Source organism: Euleptes europaea, chromosome 5 (genome assembly GCF_029931775.1).
Source record: "Euleptes europaea isolate rEulEur1 chromosome 5, rEulEur1.hap1, whole genome shotgun sequence".
NCBI classification, from domain to species: Eukaryota; Metazoa; Chordata; class Lepidosauria; order Squamata; family Sphaerodactylidae; genus Euleptes; species Euleptes europaea.
In genome coordinates this window covers 31,946,239-31,969,647 of record NC_079316.1, presented here as the reverse complement: position 1 = coordinate 31,969,647, position 23,409 = coordinate 31,946,239, and the positions used below count along the sequence as shown (strand labels likewise).

The following is a 23,409-nucleotide window of genomic DNA, read 5'->3' as shown; positions in this document are numbered from 1 at the left end:
CCCTATTATTTTCAATAGAACATGTTTCCACATTAACTGCTTAGGATGAGGAGGGTTTTTTTTTTTAAACCAGGTTCCATATTTAAATCAAGATAATAGAGAACTGCAAAGCTTTGGATGTCTTCATTTTCTTCCCTCTCAATTTAAATTTGGTTTGATTCGATCTGTTTAGGTTTAAGTTCTGTAGCATACTAATAAAATCCTTTAAAGTGTTCAGAATATTTGTATATATTCCACACAAAAGCATTTGAATTTATACTTATTAACTTTAAAGTGTTTCTTTTATAAGTGGTAAACTTAAAAAAATGTTCTCAAACTTTCTCTGTGCAGGAACATGACTGCTTTGCACAGTTGCTCAGCATAATGCAACATAGTGATAAAGCTTTCGCTCATTAACTAAAATGTCTCTATCTCTAAATACTTGGGAGAGCAGGAAAAAAAGGTCTGTGCATCAAAGGTGTTTGAATGAGTACTAGAGCAAGGCTGCATTATTGCATTGAAAGTGGTTCCACCACCCGAAAACAATAATTCTTTGTTGTGTTCCTACTTTTGAGACATTTAGCTTGCCCCTTTGAAAAACACCGTCCAAGGTACAAAATTTACAAAGCTGCAGCGGCTCTTAGCAGCGCTGCATCTCATGTCGAGAGCAAATTAAAACAGTGAAAGAATGGTGCAAATAATTGTTTCACGTGTTCGCTTTGCTTGTGACTTCTATAATCATCCAGGCTGATTTACAAATGTAGACTTCAAGGTTGCTCAGCTTCCTGCAGTGTAGAAGACGGCTACTTTGGCACTCGTACTCATGGCCTCGTAATCACCACTCAGACACTATGCCTTGGTCCTTCCAATTCCCAGTCTCTTGATTGAACACCTCGTTCTGTGCTAACAAGGTGTCCGAGGTATTTAAACAGGGTCTGCAGTCGGGGGGGGGGAATTGTTAATGGTGGCACTCATTAAGAATTGCTGGACTTTTTTTTTTTGGTAATTTGGTAACTCTCTAAATTACAAGTTGATTTCTCCCTCCTCCATTTGAAATATCACATATGATGGGGTGGGAGGGGAGGGGAGGATAGGAGGAGTTGTGGCTTTGCAGAGTTATATGGGAGGAGGTTGGATTTGATAGTTGGAGGATACCGATCGATCAAATTGAAATGAAGAGGGGTCGTACAGATTGCTTTGGGAAATTATGGGAAAAGTTGAATAGTTTTGCATTAATGCGTAATCTGTTTTGTTGCAAGGTGATTGTTGTTGAGTCTGTTAACATGTAAAAAACTGTTACAATAACAGAAAAAGGCCATTAAATAAGACTTTCAAAGTAGTTATATGTTTTGTTTTACTAATTCATTCTAATTGTGTAATTAATTGTATTAATGGTGAATTTATATTTATTTTTGAAGACTTTCAAGTCCCTGAAACAGAGGAAATTAAAGAGAAGGAAACTTGCAAAGACAAAAGACATATTCTGCGTATGAATAATTTGTGGTTTCTTAAAACATGCTTAAGAATTTCAGGGTGCAAGTAATAAACTGTCACAAAGAGCTGGCTTTTGAATGTGCAGCCCAGGGAACAGATCACAAATAAACTTACTGAAACTAGAGTTTTGCTGGTGTGTATAAAAATGACTTCCACTTTATTAATGAAATCTTAATAACCTTTCTGAAACATAAATGGGCTAGAGGGATATGTCTTCCATTCAAAATGGGCTTGAATCTGTTTATTTGCCATAAAGACGTTTTGTTGATTTTTGGGAAAGAATACAGGTTGATATCCCCTTTTCTAATTTTGCCATAAAAATAGAAATATATTGGCTGGAGCAGATTTTAACAAATATGTACAAGTAATGTAATGTTTGTGAATAAAAATCTATTTTATGGTGCAAACCTGTACATATTTAATGGGAGTAGGCCCATTGAAGTTTACTTCTAAGTAAATAGCCAGATTTTACTGAAAGGCCATTAAAATTTTGTGTGAGGTCCATTCTCAGTTTTAAAATTTATACCCAAAATAATTATACCAAACCCAAAAGCTATGATCCCAGGATGAGTTCCATTTCTTTGTAGAACTTCACTACAATTATGTTTAGGATTGTGGGCACAAGAATGATAGACGGGCATTTGACCCATGATTGTTAATGTCAAGGGAAAAATATCCTAAAAGGAAAACAAAACAAAACTACTACTTTGTATTTTTCATTCCCATTCCTCTAAATTTCTCACCCTAAACGTAACATTTGTACAGTAGCAAATCCCACTGCAATAAATTGTAGTTATTTATTTATTTGGAGTAGTTATATATATCCTGCCTATTTCCTGACACAGTCAAGACCCAAGATGAGTAACAACAATTAATACAATAGTATCTGTTAAATAATTAAAACACATTATTAAAACAAGTAACTAAAGCAGAATTGGGTTTAATGTCTTCAGTACTGAGTTTGTGAAAGTTTCAAAGAAGCATCAGGAACCTGATTCTAATTCTGGAAAGCAGTTTCAAGTATTATCTTGTTTCATAGGTGAGCTGATAATGGTTATATTGACTTGTTTCAAAGTGGGTTTTTTCTGTTTCCAGTTGTGTGAATATAAATAAAAGCACTTGAATGCCAGATCAAAGAAGGCATGATGAAACTGAATGTTTTGAGTTTTCAGATAATTTAACAAAGAGTAAAACTTTTTTTTTAAAATATATGCTTTTAAAAATAAATAAATAAACCTATCCATTTCAAATCTAGAAGCCAAAATAGATTCAAGAGTGGGATATTCTTTTATTTCACAGTGCAAACTGTTTCTTAAAGTCCAAGGGGAACTTTATTTTCAGTGGTGTAAATTATCCCTAAAGCTGTGACTGGGGAGTTCAAAAATATTAATGTCTCCATTTGTATGTTAAATTTATTTTTTGCACATTTGAAAAGGAGTAATGCTGCTCTGTTGTTTTTTAAATTGAATGCACAGTCTTAAGCAGAGTTGCACCCTACTAAATGTGTTGGTTTAACTGGACTTTGAAGGATCTCTTAGGGTAGTACTGTTTGTTTGAAAACATATGCCTGATTAAAGGTAACCAGATATCAAATGCATCTAAAATTGCAGCATTCTGTTAAAATCTGTACATTTGATGTTGTAAAATAATGTGGGTTAATTACCTATATGTTGCTACATGAACTTCCCCCCGTTTGTAAACTACATGGCACAATCTTTTTATAGACTACATCAATGGTGCTGTATTTTTAAAGTTCTAATTTGTATCTGTTTTATTCGTCTATTTTTAAAAGGAAGCAGTTCTATTAGAATGTATGCATGGCTAATACTGAGATGGCAATTATTGTCTTGCACAGAATTTTTGTCTTGAGCTTCCAGTTTGGCTCTTTTCTCATTACAACAACATAGGGGGAAAAATCAGTATACGTTCACTGGAACACAAGCTTTCCTGAACATTAGTGTTTGGCTTACAATTAAGAATGGGTTTTAGCAATTTGCTAATATGTTCAAAAATTAGCTAAAACTACTAAGGGATAACTGCAAAAAATCTGAAATGTGTCTATTTCAACCTGCATTTTAAAGGACATAAAAAAATAAAGTTTCCCACATCTTCCTTAATGTATAAAACTACAATCTTTGCCTATTATGTGAAATGAGCGCTATAGAAAACCAATAGACCTGTTTTCCCCAAAATGTGTCTAGGAATGGACTATTTATAGGGTGGAATGAGGGTGTCAATATGATATATCCTGTGTCTAATTTCGATCCAAAGGATTTTAAAAGATCTCATTTATACACCATGTAAATAAAATACCTGACCCAATCTTAAAAATAGATTGCAAGAGTAAGATATTTTGCATTTCACAAAGGCATAGAACTGGAATGGTTTAAACAGCTTTTCCAACTTTCTCCAGTGTGGCATAGTGGTTAGTTTGTTGAGCTATGAGTGGGGAGACCTGGGTTCAAATTCCCACATCCCTGAAGCTCTCTGGGTAACCTGGTGGGTCAGTCACACTTTCTCAGCTTCAACTATTTTATATAGTTTATATCGGGTTAAATTCTCTACGTAAGCCTCCCTGAACTTCTTGAAGGAAGGGCAGCATGAAAATATGATAGAAAGTAAGATAACCAAAACAGAAGTTTACTCATCACTACACTTGTGTGATGACTTTCATCCAGTCATAACAGAGAAAGATCTGACAATGGTAAATATTGTATTAATTTTTTAAATTGTCTTCTGCCTAGAAAACTCTGGCCTCTTTTTGCAAAGCCAGAAGTGCATTGATGGCCATGCTTTGCATCTAAGGCTGAATTTCTGCACATAGTTAGCATGCTTAAATCCTCCTTGGTAGTAATGGGAGTTAATCAGCCTAGCCGACTGCAGAATTGTAGTCTATGTACAAAGAGAAGCCAGCTTCCAAAAAGCACAGCTTGTGTGTTAGCGGTAGAGTAAGCTGTGGCCAGGATCCAGACAGCCATGTGACTAGACTTCCACACTGCCAAACAAGCTTTTTTGTGTTTCGGTAACAACAGACTTTGGTGCCCACATGGCCAGGCTGTTTTATAAGCACCATTGGATAGGGCGTGGGAGCTGGGGGTATCTGCCCTTCAAAGCAAAATAAAATAAATAAAACTCCAAACTTCTACTGGACATGCATGAGCACTTGTAACAGAGTTTTTGTGTGTGTGTCTTGGTTGATATTTTTGAGTGAGAAAAGTGAAGGGAAGAACAGTAGTGCTAATGAAAAATACACACACAGCAACAAAAGCCTACTGAAACAGAAGCCCTTCTGTCAAATGGAAAAATAAACCAGCAACCTCCTGAGAATGGTTTATCTATCCATTATCACTCCCCCTGCCGCAACCTTCCTTCAATTTTTTTCCTTACAACAACCCTAAGAGGTATATTAGGATGAGAGATTATGATATTCCCAAGCCTAACCAATGAGCAGCATCATGGTTGAGTGAGAGTTGAACCCAGATGGTTGAGTGAGAGTTGAACCCACGTCCATTACTCCGTATGACACATCACAGTGGTATATAAATTAATTTCATCCATTCTGATGTTTCAGCTCCTGCCTATCTACACATACTGAAGGAATGCAGAAATGAACAGGAGTCTTATGGCAGTTTGAAGGTTAACAACCTTTCATAGACAACAGACTGTTTTATCAGATGCTGCAACAGACTAGCACTGCCACCCCTGTGGAGTAATGTGGTGCTGCTTCCTCTGTGGTTACTCCATGTCCAGGTATGTTTAAAAACCTCTGGTCATGTGGTTTGGTTTTACACTGTGTTGATGTGACACAAGAGTGAGGCATGCTCTTTGGGGGCAAGTGTCAGTGGCATGTTATGTAAACATGTTGTGTCAAACCTCATGGGTTGAAGATTGTGATGGAACCACTTGTGAAGCAGTGTGACAGTAACCAACCAAAGTGGCAGCAGCAGTTCCATGTATAAAAGCAGCAGGTATGTATAAAAGGGGTATGTGTGAGTCACTTGTAACAGTTCTGTCCCACTTTCCCACCAAGGTGTTTTTATGTAATAGCCCCATGGGCTATTACATACAAATTATGACGCTCATACAAAGTCTAGTAATAATTTATCAAATTGGACAATCACGGCATAAAGAATCTGAAGTGTTCAGATTAATATTGTAATCCCAATTTATTGCCCAGTATTCAGAGAACTATACAATCGACTCAGCATGCCAAAGGAGAGTTTGGGCTCACTTTCCCTGGAAAAAACAATATTCTGTGCTGCTTGACAAGCAAATGGCTTTTGGAATAGGAGGAAAACCATTCCAAAAGCCACTTGTGATTGGAGGCATTGCTATCCAGAGGAGGAAAACATTTTTAAAAATCCCACTGGAAATGCTTGAATTCCTTAGGCATAGCTACATTAACTGTTCAGATTCTCACAGTGAAGACACAAGTCAGAATGATTTCAGTGGATCTACTACCCATAAATTTAGGTGTATCCATATATACTCTGAACATCGTGTCACATTGCAACTTGAATGAAAATAAATGGTTACAAAGTGCAGTGTTTTATAATCTCCAAAGTGTTTTCATTGCTGATGGCTTTTACTCACATGTAACTCATTTGGATAAAATGTTAGTTCTTTTGGTAGGCCCTGACCTGGATGGCCTGATCTTGTCAGATCAGGCTAGCCCAATCTTGTCAGATCTTGGAAGGTAGGCAAGGTTGGCCCTGGCTAGTACTTGGGTGGGAGACCACCAAGAAAGTCCAGAATTGATATGCAGAGGCAGGCAATGGCAAACCACTCTTGAATGTCTCTTGCCTTGAAAACCCTATGGGGTCGCCATAAGTCAGCTGTGACTTGATGGCAAAAAAAAATTTCTCTTTCATTAGGGGGTCCCAAAATCCTCTATTTTGGCTTTAATATGCAAACTACACAGCTGTAATTAACACATTTTATTTATGTTGCCTTGAAAACCCTATGGGGTTGGCTGTGAGTGACTTGATGACACTTCCCACCACAATTTTGGGTAGTTATATAAGCAATTCCTAACTGACTTATTAAGGATAATTTATTTTATTTATTTGGGTATTTATACCCAGCTTAGGTTAGGCTGAGAAAGAGGCCGGCCCAAGATCACCCAGTGAACTGTAGGAACCATACTAATCTGTAGTAACTGTGTAAACATTGAACCAACTGAAATGTAGTTTTCTTTAGAATATTATGGCCTAACCCTGGAAAGACTTCCTCTAGAGCAAGGAGTTTTGAAGTTATCAGGCCCTAAATGGGAGAAGCTCTTTAAAATGTGTAGCCCAAGATCCATGCCATACCCGGTGGAATAAATGGTTAAAACCTTTTCAATATGTAACGACAAAATTAATGGAGCATAGTAATCCATTCTGAGATCTAATGAAATACACCGCAATTTAAATTGCAATTAAACAGAGAAATGTCAATGGATACCGAGGCTCTATACAAAATTGGTAAACTCCTTTACAAACTTGTAGCTGTTGAAGGGCAAAGTTGTCTAAATATATGAAAACAAATTTTATAAATTAAACATTTAAGAAAGTTCAGCCACAAAGTACTGCAAAACGAAAGCAAGTGATGTTCCAAATATCACCCTTGTTTATTACTTTGACCCATTTCACTCTCATCCATGTATTCTTTCCTGCAAATATGAAGATTCTTCCCTCTTTCCAGAAAGCAGAATTCAGATCCATGGTAAAGAAAAGAGAAAAACAATGCCTTTAAATCTCCCAGTGAGGTATGTCTGTGCTTAGCTACCTTTGTCGCTGCTATCACTTATTGTACGACTGTTTCATTGTGAAACATTGTGAAAAATTTGGAGTAGAAAATGCGTATGAAAATTGGCAGCAGTTATAACTTCATGTGCCTAGCTTCACCACTGGCTCCAATTTAGTGGCAACAACTGTCCTTAATTTGGTTGCATTAACTGATTCCAATTTTATGTTCCCATCCCTGAGTCAACAGCTTACTCAAAATGTCAGGTTGAAAGAATATAATATATATTATGTGGAACAGGCAGAATAAGGTGAAACACATAGTCATTTAAGCCATAGATGCATTTTGCCATTAACTTCCATGGGATAGGGACTAAGCCCCTAGCTGTATGTGTTCATCACCAATCTTTGGTCACCATCCTGTGAGCTCTTTTATGTGTTTGAAAGGATTTGTGCATCCGGGCATCATATGGGCATATTTGGACTGCAGCCATTCACAGCACAATCCACATCTAATATCCACCCATGTTTCTCATAAGGTAATGCCAGGGGTGGTCTTAGCCAATAGGCAACAGGGGCAGCTTCCCTGGGCCCCATTTTGGCCGGGGGGGGGGCTGACTGCCAGCTGCCCTGCCATCTCAAAGAAGGAAGAAAAAGAAGAAGAGCAGGCTTCTGCCACCCTTTGCAACTGCCCCATCTGAGACTTTGGCAGCTGGCTTCTGATGGCAGCGGTGGCACCCATCTCGCACACTGTGAGGGCCACTCCTTGCTTGGTCCCAACAAGGGGGGACAGCAGTGATTCTGGGGCCTCATCCTGGACTTTTGCCCAGGGCCCCAGAATCACTAAGGCCACCACCTGGGTATTGCATCTGGGAGGTATCACATCTGGAGGTGGCATGGGTGGGTGAGAGGGTGCTGTTTAAGAACAGACCCCCTGGGATCACAGAACTAGTTGAACATTTCTCTGGATTGTGGCTGTTGTGTCAGGCTATTGTCCTCATTGTCTGCAGTTAATTTGGCCTGCTTCTTTTATTTGAGTAATCCCCTGGAGGTGGTAGTTAATGCAGTGGATCTGTGCTATCCAGACTTCCATCTTAGAAGTTCTTCCAAGCATGTTGCTTCTCAGTTTGCTTAAAGAACATGAATTGTCTTTTTAAAAAAGAAAAGGAAAAGGAAACAGTTCAGTGAGTTGCGGAAAATCCTGACCAAATATGTTCTTGGTCTTCAGTAAGGAAGAGAGACAGAAGACATCAAATGACTGAGAGCAAACTCAACATATAACTTTTTCAGCAATGAGATACTTTTTGTTTCATGTGTTTCTCAACTTGTATACTCTCTGCAAAATAAATACACTGCATATTCTTGTTCCTCAGAGATTATCTCCATTTTTGAACACATCTTGGGTCCAAAGAACAATGCAACTATTTCCAGCCCTCCAAGGGCAGTGCCCCCCTCCCTCATGCTACATAGCAAACCACTTTTGAACTGAAATGAACAGCAGCATCAAGGTCTCTTGACAACTCATGAGGACCCCACAATAGAGGGCAAGGAAGCAGCCAGTCTCAACAGAGTTCTTCCCCAAACATTTTTTCCTAATATTACACTCTAGTTTTTAAAGTTGGGCAAAGTGTGAAAAGCCACCTCTGAGGAGTGATCTGGAGCCAAGAAGTGGTAAAGGCTGAGGAGGTTAACTCTTCTTCACTTGCCATTCCCTCACAAATCCAGACACATGAAGTAGTACTTATATTTGACACGGAACATAGTGGAAAATTATATTTTGAGTGACGATATGACAAGCATCATGTTTAGTTTGGCCCACAGTGAAAGGAATGGGCTGAACTCTGAAGAATGGCTATGTTGCAAACTGTCACTATCAAAATTTTAATAACAAATCTTCGCAGAAAGAAACAAGACTTAAACAGAGACTGCGATTTACCAGGGCAGGGACTAGAAAATAGAGACTTAGATAAATAGGAAAGAGAGGGAGACAAACAGGAGCCCCCTATGGTCAAAAAAGAGGCACGGCAGCATTCTAGCTTACCTGATGCTGGAATCAAGCCTTCACGCTTGATAATTATCAGGTGCTTCATATGCACCCACAGGAAAATGTTGCCATCTTCATTGCAATGATGCTGGTTATGCAGCATCTTTTGTCTCATTAAGAATCAGAGTCTCACCAAAGGGAAAATAACACAGAGTTTAATCTTAAAAAAAACAAAAACAACAACAACGAGAAATTGTGTTGCAATGTCAGACCAATGAACACAAGTGTTTCACACTTCTTGTCTTGCTTTTGGTGCAGCTTCTAAAATGGAAACTTGCACACCTCCCACATGAACACATGAAGCTGCCTTCTACTGAATCGGACCCTTGGTCCATCAAAGTCAGTATAGTCGGCTCAGACCGGCAGTGGCTCTCCAGGGTCTCAGGCAGGGGGTCTTTCCCATCACCTACTTGCCTGGTCCCTTTAACTGGAGATGCCGGGGATTGAACCTGGGGCCTTCCACTGCTCATGTCAAGCAGATGCTCTACCTCTGAGCCACGGCCCTTCTCCTAGCCTCGCTGCTGGAGGTGTGGGTTCCTCCTTCGTTCTTTATGCACGGGGAAATCATTTTTCAGTGGAGCACTGGAGTTATTTTTAAGAGCGACCACAGCAACCGGACCCTTTCCTCGCAACCGCGCCATTCACACGTTCACGCCAGGCGCCTCACGCCTCCGGCCCACATGCTCGCCCCCCCCCCCCGCCGACTTTACAAACAGGACAGCAAGAGGCCAAGAATCTCGACGGGGCTTGAGCTCCACGAATGCTTCTGCCGTCTCCTCGGAGCAGAATACACCGCAAGACCAAAGCCAAGCCAAGCACCTTCTCTGAGCACGTGCAGAGGGCCTTTCCCCTGCATGCTAGGAGGGGGCGTGCCGCGACAGCCCGCACCTTCTTCCCAGCCCCTCCTTCCCAGGATGGTGGCAGGGCTCCCCCCTCCCCTCGTCCTAGCAGCCCAGCTGCGACAGGGCAGGGAGGCACTCTGCACGCGCTCAGAGGTGCCTTCGCTTCCCGACGCCACCTTACCTGGGCTGTGGGGAGGTGCCGGCTCTGCAGGCTGCACACCCCTGCCCGGCTGTGGGGCTGGTGCTGCCAGCGGCCCAGGGCAGCTCCTTGGAGCTCCCCTGTGGAGAGATGCATAGGTTTACCTGAAACTGATTATCTGGACCCGATTTAATCTGAATTCCATCCTGAATACTGAAACTGCCTTGGGCTTCATCTACACATCATTGGATATTGCAGTATCATTGTGCTATAGCAATCATTTGCCACTGGATTGTCCTTTGTGGAGAGGACAATGAAGTTGTCAACAGTTGTTATAGTGCAACAAAAATGTGATAGCCAGTGGTGTGATGACTTTGGGTCTTTGTTTTGATTATGCACACCATTTCCGACAGCCAGAGGTCACCTCCCTCACCCCCTGCATTTCCACGCATTTTGCCCACATTTTCAGAGACCTGTTTTATCTTGAATTTGAAAATGCGGACAAAATATGGAGAAATGTAGGGGGAGAGTAGGTGTCAGTCTTCAGCAAATTCACGGCTTTTCAGGCAATAAAACTCCAATCCAGACAGAGCAGCGATTCAAGGATTTATTCCGAAAGTCAGTGATTTCAGTAAGGAGATGAGCAAGGCTGAAATACATGACTGGGGGAGTATGGATACATATATAGGGCTGATACAATAGGGTTACAGGAACAAAGAGACAATGTAGTTGTTTCCTGCCGGTAACGACTTAAGTAAAACTGAACAGAAACAATCGTGAGCAATCAGTGGAGGAGATGGCCGAGCTCTCGGCTTTGTGTGCGGGACCCGATATCAGATTGGAGATTTACACGGGCGGGTCCCAATACAATTGTAAATCTCTGGCCGAAGCTCGTGTGCAAAACGGGGAGGGAAGGAGTGCACGGAGAAGTCCATCTTGTTCACGGGGAAACCATCTTGTTTGGGAACGGAGCTGTCAGAAGCCCTATCTGACAGTAGGGTTGTGCATATCAATATACCCAAACTGAAAATAAACCTGAAATTAGCCGTTTTGGCAATATTCGAGTTTTGAGTCAACCGAATACCAAAACCTGGGAATCTGCCCAAAGCTGAATAGGTGGTTCCTTGAAAACTCTACAGGGTCTTTCTCACTGGGACTCAAGGCGGATTACATAGATTAAGTCAATACACTCAAAAGAATGGGACATGTAATAAACAATGCAACAGCAGTTTGGATTATAGAAATCTGGAACCAACCAGAAAGAGTGATGAGAGATTTAGAGTAAAGGGTTGTCAACGTGCCAATATCACAGTGACATTAACCATATCTTCCTTTTTCATGTGAATCAGACAAAGCAAAAATGACAAGTATCTGGAACTGTTAATTTTCTGGATGACTAATTTGTCCAAACTTAGTTCAGACAGAAGGCATTGTTGGTAGGCATAATGAAGATCGTGTCCAACCTATTCTAGATGAAGCTATACTTCCCTTTAAGGGTCACATTTGTTGCCTGTGAAACAGTGTTAGATCTACTCCTTACTATAGAGGCCCAATTGGTGTCTGTGGCACAAAGTGTTTATTTTCATTTCAGCTTAAACTGGTACATCCCTTCCTGAACAAAGATTAATACAAACTTGACCACTGGAATGCATGTATGGGGCCGCCCCAAAATATTATCCAGAACTTCATCTGGTTTAACACATGTTAGCTAGATAACTCATTGAACAGGCCTGTAGGAACTCATATTACTAAGTATTTCTTTCCAGGTGCAATTAAGTATTCCGGCTTTAACCATAGACACCCTGTATGCATTGTCTAATCCTGTATCAACCTGCTTTAAGATCTATCTCAGAAATGTTTTCTGGCCCAGAGGCTAGATGTCCTCAACCTGAGCCAGGGCTTCCTTGGCTCTGGCCCTGGCCGGTGGAGCTCTCTGTCTAATGAGACCCAGGCCCTGTGGGATTTAATCCAGTTCTTCAGGACCTGCAAGATGGAGATGTTCCACCAGACCTATAGTTGAGGGCAGCGACAGACAGTTCCATCATAGCTGGCCTCCTATTCAAACTTATCTGGCCTGTCTTGCCTTTCTCTCCTGGCCTGTTTTGCTATCAGCGCTGGTAGGAAGAGCACTATCTGGACCAATCGGTTTAATTGTCAAATTTTTGTGAGGTTTGGATTTTAATTGTAATTATTGCTATTAATCTAATAATGTATTGTATTTTAATTGAAAGACTTTGGATGATATTATATGATGTGAGCTGCCCTGAGCCCGGCCTTGATCTGGATATAGTGGGATTAAAAACAACAACTATTAAAATAAATAAATAAATAAATGTTAGAGCAGTTCCTCAGTGGAGCAGGCTTCCTTGGGAGGTGGTAAGCTCTCCTTCTCTGGAGGTTTTTAAGAAGAGGTTAGATGGCCATATGTCAGCAATGCTGATTCTGTGACCTTAGGCAGATGATGAGAGGGAGGGCATCTTGGCCATCTTCTGGTCACTAGGGGTGTGGAGGGGGGAGGTAGTTGTGAATTTCCTGCATTGTGCAGGGGGTTGGACTTGATGGCCCTGGTGGTCCCTTCCAACTCTATTATTCTATGATTCTAATGGACAGTAGCCAAGGATAGGGCTTGTCAGCGGTGGAACACACTGGTTGTGAAACTCCCTGGGGACGATTAATTGATAATGCACTTTGAAAACGTTTAGGCATCACGTAAAAACAATTTTAAATGCCTGTGCTTTTTATAGATGATGCTTGGAGTGTTGTTTTTCCTGGACTTGTCACCTTAGTGAAAATGTTATTATTTTTTGCTGTTTTTATGTTTCAATCATTTGTTTAAAATCTTGTTTGAACTTTTTATTTTTCGCTCCTCTGTAAGCCAAGCAGAAGATGGGACAGAAATGATTAAATAAACCAATCAGTCTGGTACACAGCCCCTCCCCCCCAGCACTGTGAAAATACATGAGTTATAGAAGAAGCAAAAGAAAAGAAAAAAGGATGCAAGGTTTTGGTATCATTTTCTCTTTGCACACTCTTCTGCAATGGCCAATACAGCTCATAGTTTCTGTTTAACTGGTTGTTAAGAGTCGACCATATTCATTCACTCCCAGCTGTATCTTATAGGCAGGCACTCTGATGCAAACGTGCAAAGGCTCTTCCATTCACCCCAAATTATAGGGGTACTGTACTTATGTATCACCAGTGAGTGCATAAAGATACTGCTGAAATCACATGGAACCTGCATATGTGCACTGAATAGTCTTATGGAGCTCTGGAACAGGGACAATATGCTGAGACTTGGGGGCATTGCCTGTACGAAAATGAGCATGCTTTTCTGTTTCCAGTTAGTCCTTGGCTGTTCTCAGGGTATTTCCCTTCATATGAACCTTGCTCCATTAACTTCAGTTTATACCTTTTTAGATACAAGCAGTAGCTGTATTTCAACTTAAATTGTTAATTTTTGCCCAGGGAAAATTAATCTCTGTGCCAATGACAACATTTAGTATATGAAGTTTAATTCAATAGACTGTTTTTATTATTAAATTCTGTTTGAGGTTGGGAATGAGTGAAATTACCTCGAGGGTATATTTTGTATAAAAATAACATGAAGTTAAACTGCTAAAATGTAAGCCATGCTTGAGTGATATTAACCATGTGGAAAAAAATGCAGAGGGCACACAAATATAAGATGAAATCTGAGCATAAAACCACACACATTTTTTTCTTTGATAAAGTACACCCAATGAATAAAGGGCCTTACAAAAATAAAGTACAAAAATACAATAGAAGTAGATAAAACAGGAGAAGGGGAGACAAAATGATTTTAACCGCAGAGCAGCCCCCCACACATCTGGGAAAACAGATCTTCCTGCCATCTCTCAGGACAACAGCCCTTGGGCTTATGCCCTGGCCATGCTTAGGCCTGAGCAGAGGAGAAACAAACTCAGGCAGATCTTCAGCTGCTGCTAGCCAGCTAGCAAGATCATCCCCAAGGAAATCAAGTGTCTGCTATTGGAAAAAGTTTGTGGGTGCCGGGGGGGGGGGGAATCCTCTCTCATAAATTCTAATGTCAATGAGAAGTTGGAAACTAATTGCATTCGTTTTCCACTCTTCAATTATTTCATTTGTTCTTTTCTTCTGAAACACTCATGGTTGATGTGTTTGAACAGGTTCCTGGCATGGAGAACATGTTACATCTATTGTCCAGATTCTGCAAAGAGTCTCTGTTTCTTCTGGATACAGTTCAAGGCATTCATTTCAACATATAAAAGCTCAGTAGCTTAAGAGCTTCATGTCATGTAGACTCATTCCCCCTGGGTCCCATTGCATGTATCAAGATCTGCAAAGGGTGACCTCCTAATTATTCCATCTGCACATCAATTCTTTATCATCAGGTTACACAGTGAGACTCCTTGGAGTTGCCCCAGAACTGTGGACCTCACTTCTCTCAAAGATGAATTCATAGTTCCTATATGAACCAACCTAGCAGTTGAGGTCATCACTGGAAGATCTTCAGGTTGCTCTGTCTTCTGAAGTGAAGAAGATGGAGCTTTTTTCTGTGGTTAACCCTTCACATTTGTGGAACACACTCCAGATATGTTCACCTGACACCATTTTTCTCAGTTGCCAAGTAAAATCTATACTATTAATCTAAACTGTGGATTGTTAATTTTTTGGAAGTGGTAGTAATTTAGTAGTAACTCTAGTAGCACCTTAAATACCAATATATTTTCCAGGGTATAAGGCTACAAGCTTTCATGAGGAACTTCTGACAAACTGAGCTTTGACTTTTGAATGCTTATACCCTGGAAATTTTTCTTGGTCTTTAGAATGCTGCTAGACTTGAATAAAGCTTTTTCACCTCTTCCCCCATTACCACCTAGAAGAATCTCCCCCAATTCATCCCCAAGGAAATCTATTGGCAATACCTTGTGGATGCCAGGAAAAATTATCCACTTTTATAAATGCTTATGTCAATGAGTAGGTGAAAATATATACCCTATATGTTAGAATAGAATAGAATAGAATAGAAATATTATTTATACTCCTCCCTCCCCCAGCAAACCAGGATCAGAGCGGCCAACATCATCGGTTTACATACATAAAAGCATTTTAAAAGACATTTAAAACAACGCCGAAATTAATATATTTAACTATAAATGGTGCCATATCTATTATTTCTCTACAAGGAGAGATGTTACTATGGCGGCTTTAACCCAGCTGTTCAGTTAGTGTCATACTTCAAGTGGGAGAGGAGAAGAGCACAAGGAAAGGGAATGGAATGGGGAAAAAGGAAGGGAAGAAAAGGGAAGGGGATGGTGAGGGGGAAGGGAAAGGAAACGGGGAAAGGAGGTCAGCTTAAAAGATGAATTCCATCGCTGCCCTCAACCATAGGCCTGGCAGAACATCTCTGTCTTGCAGGCCCTGCGGAACTGGGCTAAGTCCCACAGGGCATGGGTCTCATTAGACAGCGAGTTCCACCAGGTTGGGGGAAGGGCTGAAAAGTCAAGCACAGCTGGACACTCTTAGGGCCAGGGATCACTAATAGATTATTTCATGCCCATCGTAAGGCTCTCTGGGGGGTATATAGGGAGAGGCTATCTATGCATTGTGTTACTGGTTGTACTTTATCCTCCTCTGGAATTTGTTTACTGCTGTTTTAATTGGTATTTTGTTGCTATTTTATCATTATAGCAAGATACTTTGCATGCCTTTTAAACAGAAAGGCAACTTTTTATAATTAACAATTAATTTATTAATACACAAACTAATAATAGTGATTTCAAGGTAATATTCTGGAATAGCTGCATTTATATACTTCTTCTCCTAATATTGGATTAAATCAGAACTGACCAATTTGTTCACCCAGATCTAACACCCAAACTGTCAGTATATGGAAAATGAACTTCTGCCTTCTTTTGTAGAAACTCTTATAGTTGTGGTTAGCATGCAAGCCAACAGCTCCTACTGAATGCTAAGCCCTGGATTTCTGAAAGTGTTTGGTCTGTTATCGGCATGCATCAGGAGCCACCAAGACGGTTGGACGGACCACAGCGACCTCTGCGACGATGCTCATTAAGTTACAGATGAGACACACAACCTGCCAATAAAACCAGATAAATCTAAGAGAAACCTTTTTATAGCTGGAAACATACAGTAAGAACATCAAACTTGTCTTGCTGGATCAGACCCACATGCATTGAGCAAAGCATTCTGCTTCTGACAGAGAGCACTGGTTGTTTTGGATGATTTCATAAGGAGAAAGGGATAACTGCCATGCCCTCCTGTTTGACCCCTACACAGGTATTCAGAAGATTATTGCTTTTGTACACTGAGGTTCCCTTTTAGTGGTGCACCATTTTTGTTTTCACTTTTATTTCAAACTTTTCATGCATCTTTGTGTGTTATTCTCATTAGTTTTCATTATTGCATGCATTTTAGTTTCCATTGGTTTTAATATGAAAAAGAAAACATTTCTGGGTTTAATTCTTCTTTTCCGTCCTATTTCAATTTAATTTTCAGGGATTGCACTGCTCGCCTGAGAGATCTTCCCTGCTGATTCAGACAGATAGAAAAAAGAAACCCTGATTTATAGGCAATTCAAAGCAAAATACATTTATGGTTATAGTTTTCCATTACATTAAGATAATTTTTTTAAAATATCATTGCATCCTCTACCAGTGATGTGGGGCAGAATTTTTTTCCACAGAAAACAAAAATTTCCAGAAAAAATTCCAATGCCCTATTTTCCCATGGAAAATTTCCCACACGCCCAAATGTAAATATTGCCTGTTTATAGCTATCAATAGAGAGCCCCGTGGTGCAGAGTGGTAAGCTGCAGTACTGCAGTCAAAAGCTCTGTGCACAACCTGAGTTCGATCCCCACGGAAGTTGGTTTCAGGTAGCCGGCTCAAGGTTGACTCAGTCTTCCACCCTTCCGAGGTCGGTAAAATGAGTACCCAGCTTGCTGGGGGAAAAGTGTAGACGACTGGAGAAGGCAATGGCAAACCACCCATGCAAAGCCTTTTCAGTGGTGGGGTTAAGAAAATACATGCACTCAGCTCTGCTAAGCCCCTCCTCATCCTTCTGAACAGCTGTTCCTAAGGGCTGGGAGACCCTGAAAGTCAATATGTGATTCGGCATAGGGGGATGTTCTCCCCATGCTTATGTTCTCCTCACACAATTGGCCAGGCCTGGTGGGGGATTCCCCACCCCCAGCTTCAATCTCCAGCCCTTGAAAAACTGAGAAGCAGGGGGGAAATGGCTTCTGCTGTGATGATCTACAATTTTCCCCCAGTCTCTATGGTCTTTACCATCGAGGCTAGGAAATTCTTAGAGCATCACATGGAAGAGATATTGCATCCTCCCTAAATTCCACTCTTCCCAAGCATTGCCCCCCAAATCTCCCGGCATTTTCTTAGGTAGGGCTGTGAACTCTTCATGCACAGGCAGATGCAAAGCCATACTTGATTCATATAATGTAACATATAGTTACCCCCCTTACCTGATCATTCTGGTTCAACACAGCCCTGTAATTGATTTTTACAGACATTTCTACTGATGAGAACATAATTGAGTTTCTTTGACTGTTTTTTAAAACACAAGCAGAGAAGGGATTATTATTTTTTATTCTGAAGAGAGTGTTAAACATTCTAGCCTCAACCCCAATAAATATTTCACTTGTTTGACAATGTTCAGCTTCCACAAAATGTTTCTGAAGCCTGGGAGTGACTGTGTGCCACTACATCCATGCAGGCGTGTTCCTCGAGGGAAGCGTATTCGTGTGTGGCGCTGTGTGCAGAAGTTTCAGTACATAGATAAGTTGCTGTACAGCATACACTGCCCTTCTGTGTGCTCCAGCAATTACTCACTTGAGTGGACAGCATGTAATTTTGGCTTCTCCCAGGGCAGTAGTAACTTGTAGTCCCCACTTTTTAATGATTTGTTCAAAGGCTTTTGATGAATATGCGCATTATATAGCTTAGAGCGATGCAGGCCTATTTAGCATCTGACTTGATGCCCTTTTCCGAGCCGTACGTCTCTGCGGTGCTTAAACGTGAAGTGTTCACAATACTAGGTGCACTGGTGTATGAAAGCCCATGTTTAATAGATGTCACACAAGAACAACTTATGTAGGAAAAAAAGCATTAGATACTTCCCTTGAGTAATGACAATGTGGATTGGAGAGAAGCAAGCCGAATATTTCTTTTGAATAGGATTCTTAGTCTTCAGCGTTAACATGAGTCAGGCAGTCCAGACAAGGCATCGACTGTTCCTAATCTTAATCCCCAAGTGCAAATCAGGTGAGACTTGACATTCCCTTGGCAGGGAATTGATGTACAGACGGGATACATGAAGTTGCCAGTCTGTTATCTTATTATGGGATTTAATACCACATTTCCTCACATTTGAATGCTCAGTCTCCTCTTTTGTTAACAGAAATCAACTCATTGTCCCTGAAAGAACATTCAGTCTGTTGTTGATACTATTTCTTTTAAATCTGAGATTTACGTCCTGCCTTATGGCTAATGGCAATATTTTGTATAAATGGCTCCAGCTCCCTTAAAGGGCTGACAAGGAAGCACACATGAAGTAACATACATTTAGCCCCCTCAGAACACCCCTAATTTATGACCATTCTAACATCTATTGGAATTAGGGATGCCATCCTCCAGGTGGGACCTGGGGATCACCCAGAATTACAGTTCATCTCCAGACTACAGAGATCTGTTCCCCTGGAGAAAATGGATGCTTTGGGAGGTGTTCTCTACGGCATTGTACCCCAGTGAGGCCCCTGTCCTCCCCAGGTTCCATCCCCAAATAACGCTTGGGGCCACTGGTTGGCGAAGACAGCCATATCTGTTTGTTTGGGGTCTGTTTGTTGATCACATAGGTTCCCATGTTTCCACCTAATTTAACTGTTAGCACTCCAGTCCCAAAGGGTACATCATAATCTTCAGGAATAAAATGCTTGTCTGCCAAATCCTTAAAGAAATCCACTAATGACTCCAGTGTTTCTTCAACAAGTTTTTCATACGTAGTTTCATCTAATGAACTCTTGTCAATGAGCATCCCTACACTTAAACGTATCAGCTGAACACTCTTGGTTTTGACCATCAGAACATGATCCACAGAATGATGGTGAAAATCCAGCTGACTGTAAAGAAAGGAAGAAGTGGCAGTTGTTTCTCTCAGGGGCCACGCTGCCTCCTTCTGCCACCCAGAGCCCTGTCCCAGACTGCAGGTTGCAATATGTGTGGCAGCAGAGAAAACACATCCTGTGCCTGGCCTCCACAAGCTACACACCGAGACCCACAGGAAGGTTCCTCTCTCCAGGAATTTCCTAACCGGGATCTAGCAACCCTAATTGGAATGCTCTAATAGAAAGGGAACAAGACCTGCTACCTTGACCTCTCTGGTCCCCTTATGCATGTTCACTTAATTCAGCTTAATTGGAAAAAGCTAAAAATGACTTATCCCTAATGGTTAATGTGTTGAAGTCTGCACCTCAAGGACTGCAGCCAAATCAACCTATCTGAGCTTTGAGATCCTGCAGGAACAGATCTGATGTGACCTGGGTTGGGACTAGGGTTGCCAGATTACCCCTGGCTTTCAGCTGATGATGGAGATGTAGGGTTGTCAGATCCAGGTTGCAGAACTCCTGGGGACTTGGAGATAGAGCCTGGGGAGGAGAGGGACCTCCGTTGGGCGAAATGCTATAGAATCCACCCTCTAAAGCAGTGATGGCGAACCTTTTAGAGACCAAGTGCCCAAACTGCAACCCAAAACCAACTTATTTATCGCCAAGTGCCAATACGGCAATTTAACCTAAATACTGAGGTTTTAGTTTAGAAAAAAACCACTCATACATTCACATATTTTGCGTTAAAAGAAAAACACAATAACAGAGCTTTCAATTATACAAACAACTTTTTATTGAAAGGTAAAAGTTTGCATTTGGCATGCATCTCTCCAGGACTCTGCCTCTGCTCAGCCACCAGACATTATTGTACATAAGTAAACAATTATACTGTGCCTGAACCTCCTCAAGAAGTGCTTGAAACTGTCAACAATTCAGAGCACGAGCCATGATGTCATTCACCATTTTTGTGACATCTTTCAGGACATTGTCAAATATTTTGAACAATTAATGTGATTTTTGCTGTTGTGTGCATGCTGATAATTTGTCTACCCTTGGCTCATACTTTGTAAGTTTGAGAGCAACACATGCAGCACTCAGGTCATCTGTTAGCCTGTTTCTGGTGTCAGATTTGATATAATTCAAAGCTGAAAACAGCTGCTCAGAAGCATAAGATGATCCAAACAAAGGAAAGCAATCCCAAGTGCTTTCATTGACTTAAAATTATTTGGCAGAGAATTCCACACTTTAAGGATTTCATTTTCAGAACTAACTGTGCTGTCCTTTGGCATCCCTTCTATCTTCTCAAGTGTTTCACGCAGGTCATAGAATTTATTTTTCCAGATAGAGCTTTCTTGAAATTCTATTAGCTCCATTTCCAGATTTTCTAAATCTAACCAGTGTAGGCAGGAAAGATCAAGTTCTTCAAATTTGGCTTTATCTGGAGAAGTAAGAAAACACAGGGTTTTCTCCATCTTATGGAACTGTAAAAATCTGTTACTAAAATTCACCTTTGCAGCTGCTACAATGCTAGAAAATTCCTTGTAGATTTCCTGATGGCTTGTAGGATTGTCTGCAAATGTTGTAGCATTTTCTAAATGCTTTTTTAGACGGGTGGGGCCCCAGACAAACGGAAGATGGGCGGGGGCCCCACAAACAGCTGAGAGGGAGGGCATGGCAAAGTGCTGGGCCACAGCCTCCCCCATCCAAACTGAAGATGGGCGGGGCGCCCCGACAAACAGCTGAGCTGGGAGGGGCTTGTCCCCGGTGCAAGGAGAGGGAGGGCGCCAGCGCAGGCTTGGGGAGCATGGGCTTGGGGAGAAGGAGCACCACCCTCAGCGCCCTCACCACGGCAACACGGCACAGCCCTAGGCAGACGCGACGGGTCCGCGAGTGCCCACAGAGAGGGCTCGACATGCCGGGTGCAGCACGCACGCCATAGGTTCGCCAACACAGCTCTAAAGCATCCATTTTCTCCAGGGAAACTGATGTCTGTAGTCTGGAGATGAGCTGTAATTCCGGGGGATCCCCAGGTTTCACCTGGAGGCTGGCATCCCTAGTCAGGACCAGTGGGAAGGGTCTTTTCAGCTGCTGCCTCCAAATTGTGCAACTCCCTCCCCGGTGCAGTCTTGGTGATTCTGGGACCCTGGGCAAAAGTCCAGGGTGGGGCTCCAGAATCACTGTCAACCTACCCCCACTCCCAGGCCAACCTACCCCCACTCCTACCGCCACTGCCCCCATTCCCAGGCCAAGCAAGGAGTGGCCCTCACCCTGTGCAAGGTTGGCAGGAGCCATCTCTGCTGCTGGAAGCCCAAGCCACAGATGAGGTGGGAACAAGCAGTAGCAGGAGCCTGATCTTCTTCTTCTTCTTTGCCTCCTCTTTTAGGGGCATGGCCTATGGTTGAGGGCAGTGATGGTTGTACATTGGTTGGCCTCCCTGCTGGACCTTCTCAGGAAATGATTGTCTGCTGGTTATTTCTGCACTGTCATATCTGACTATTGCTGCTGCTTGTGCAGCTTCATGAAAGGAAAACCAAGGGCACCATATATTTTTTTTAAAGTATTTTAGACGTTTAAAGTATTGTTGATTTCTGGTTTTGTAGTTTATATTGGTGATATTGGTTTGTATGCTTGCTTGGAAGATACTACCCCAGACCATAAATAAGGTGTCGTTTGCACGTACCCTTTAGGCTTTACTATGCTTAATATGCAATTTCAAAAGGACTAAGATTGTAAACACCAGTGGATTGTGTGCTTTATTTTAAATCCCTTAAGGGCTTTGTGTTTTCATTCATTACTATACCCATTCCAAATTAAAATATTCTCACCTGTTATCAGTGGTTTCTTTTGCTCCTGTGGCAAAGTTGTATGTCATGAATCCGATCCTAAACAAGCTGCTCCTGATTCAGCTCTAGATATGTGGCCCTGGATGTAGATAAATCTTATGATGCCAATTTGAGCTTCTCCATTAGCTATTAATTGAAGCACAAATAATTTCTGAAAATGACCTCAGCCTTTAGCATATATTCAGCAATTCAATGGAGAGCAAATATGCAAGAAAGAAGGGAAACAATGTTAGGGCTCAGCCTCCCATATTTGCATACCCTGGTTGAGGAATTACCAGTCCCCAGCCCCAATTTCCTGCTCCTGACTAATTGAACAGTGCACGGGGGGGGGGGGGGAAAGGATGGCCTCCACACAGATATATTCTAGGAGTTTCCCCCAGTCTTTGCGGTAAAGCAACATCCCATCCTCCCCAAACTCTACCCTCCCCAGGCACCAGACCCAGCATCTCCCGGCATTGGGTGAGGCAGTGCTTGGAACACTAATTGTGGCACTATAATCTACCCACAGCATATGTGAATTCACTGGGTGCATAAAGGACATGTATGTATAGAAATGTATGCATCAGCACTTCCCCATGTGATCAAGAACCCCTAAAGGGTTAAATGAAGGGAGAGAGCTTACTGCCCTATATGCAAACATTTATGCACATGTAGGCTAGTGTTGCCAGGTCCCTCTTCGCCCTCAGTGGGAGGTTTTTGGGGTGGAGCCTGAGGAGGGCAGGGTTTGGGGAGGGATTTCAATGCCACAGAGTCCAATGGCCAAAGCGGCCATTTCTCCAGGGGATATGTTATTAAATACCATTACTTTATAATCATTGTGTCTAGCTTGTGAAGTGCTGTTTCTAGTTTGCTGAGTATCCTACAGCACGCTAACCTTTGTTTACCACAGTACCTGGAGGTTGGCAACCCCAATGCAGGCCTTTTAGTCTGAACTTGGATTGATGGCTGTTGGTCCCTCAAGACTTCCGAGAACTGTGGTTAGATTATTAGATGAGATTGTACCTTTTCCTAGGTTATCTAGGCTCTGTGTGGCTTACTGACTAAACTGCCAAAGGCTGCTTTTATATATTTCCCTCCTGTGAGGTCTTGAATAAGAGGTTGTGGGGCTTTTAAAATACTCTTTATAGGTCCAGTCCTCGTCCATCCATGTGTTTAGCAAGTGCCATAAACTGCACTCTAATGGAATCAGAGAGTCCCTTGGAG

General features: G+C 41.7%; 1 protein-coding gene across 1 annotated transcript; it reads right to left on the bottom strand.

Moving 5' to 3' along the window:
* Positions 1–16,228: 16,228 nt before the first annotated feature.
* On the bottom strand, positions 16,229–22,235 carry LOC130478245 (frataxin, mitochondrial-like). The gene is made up of 4 exons (XM_056850396.1): positions 22,189–22,235; positions 19,047–19,519; positions 17,726–17,778; positions 16,229–16,321 (listed from the first exon to the last, which is right to left on the bottom strand). The coding sequence occupies exons 1-4, from the start codon at positions 22,233–22,235 to the stop codon at positions 16,229–16,231; spliced, it is 666 nt and encodes a 221-aa protein (XP_056706374.1).
* Positions 22,236–23,409: the final 1,174 nt, after the last annotated feature.

Bases quoted from the DNA above. Each gene is read 5' to 3' on its own strand.
- LOC130478245 (XM_056850396.1), bottom strand. From the start codon at position 22,235: ATGACATACAACTTTGCCACAGGAGCAAAAGAAACCACTGATAACAG. The intron at 17,779-19,046 runs GTTATTTGGGGA...TGTTCTCATCAG, and splicing joins GCCAACCAGTGGCCCCAAGC to TAGAAATGTCTGTAAAAATC. The intron at 16,322-17,725 runs GTAAGGGGGGTA...TTTTATTGGCAG, and splicing joins TGTTGAACCAGAATGATCAG to GTTGTGTGTCTCATCTGTAA.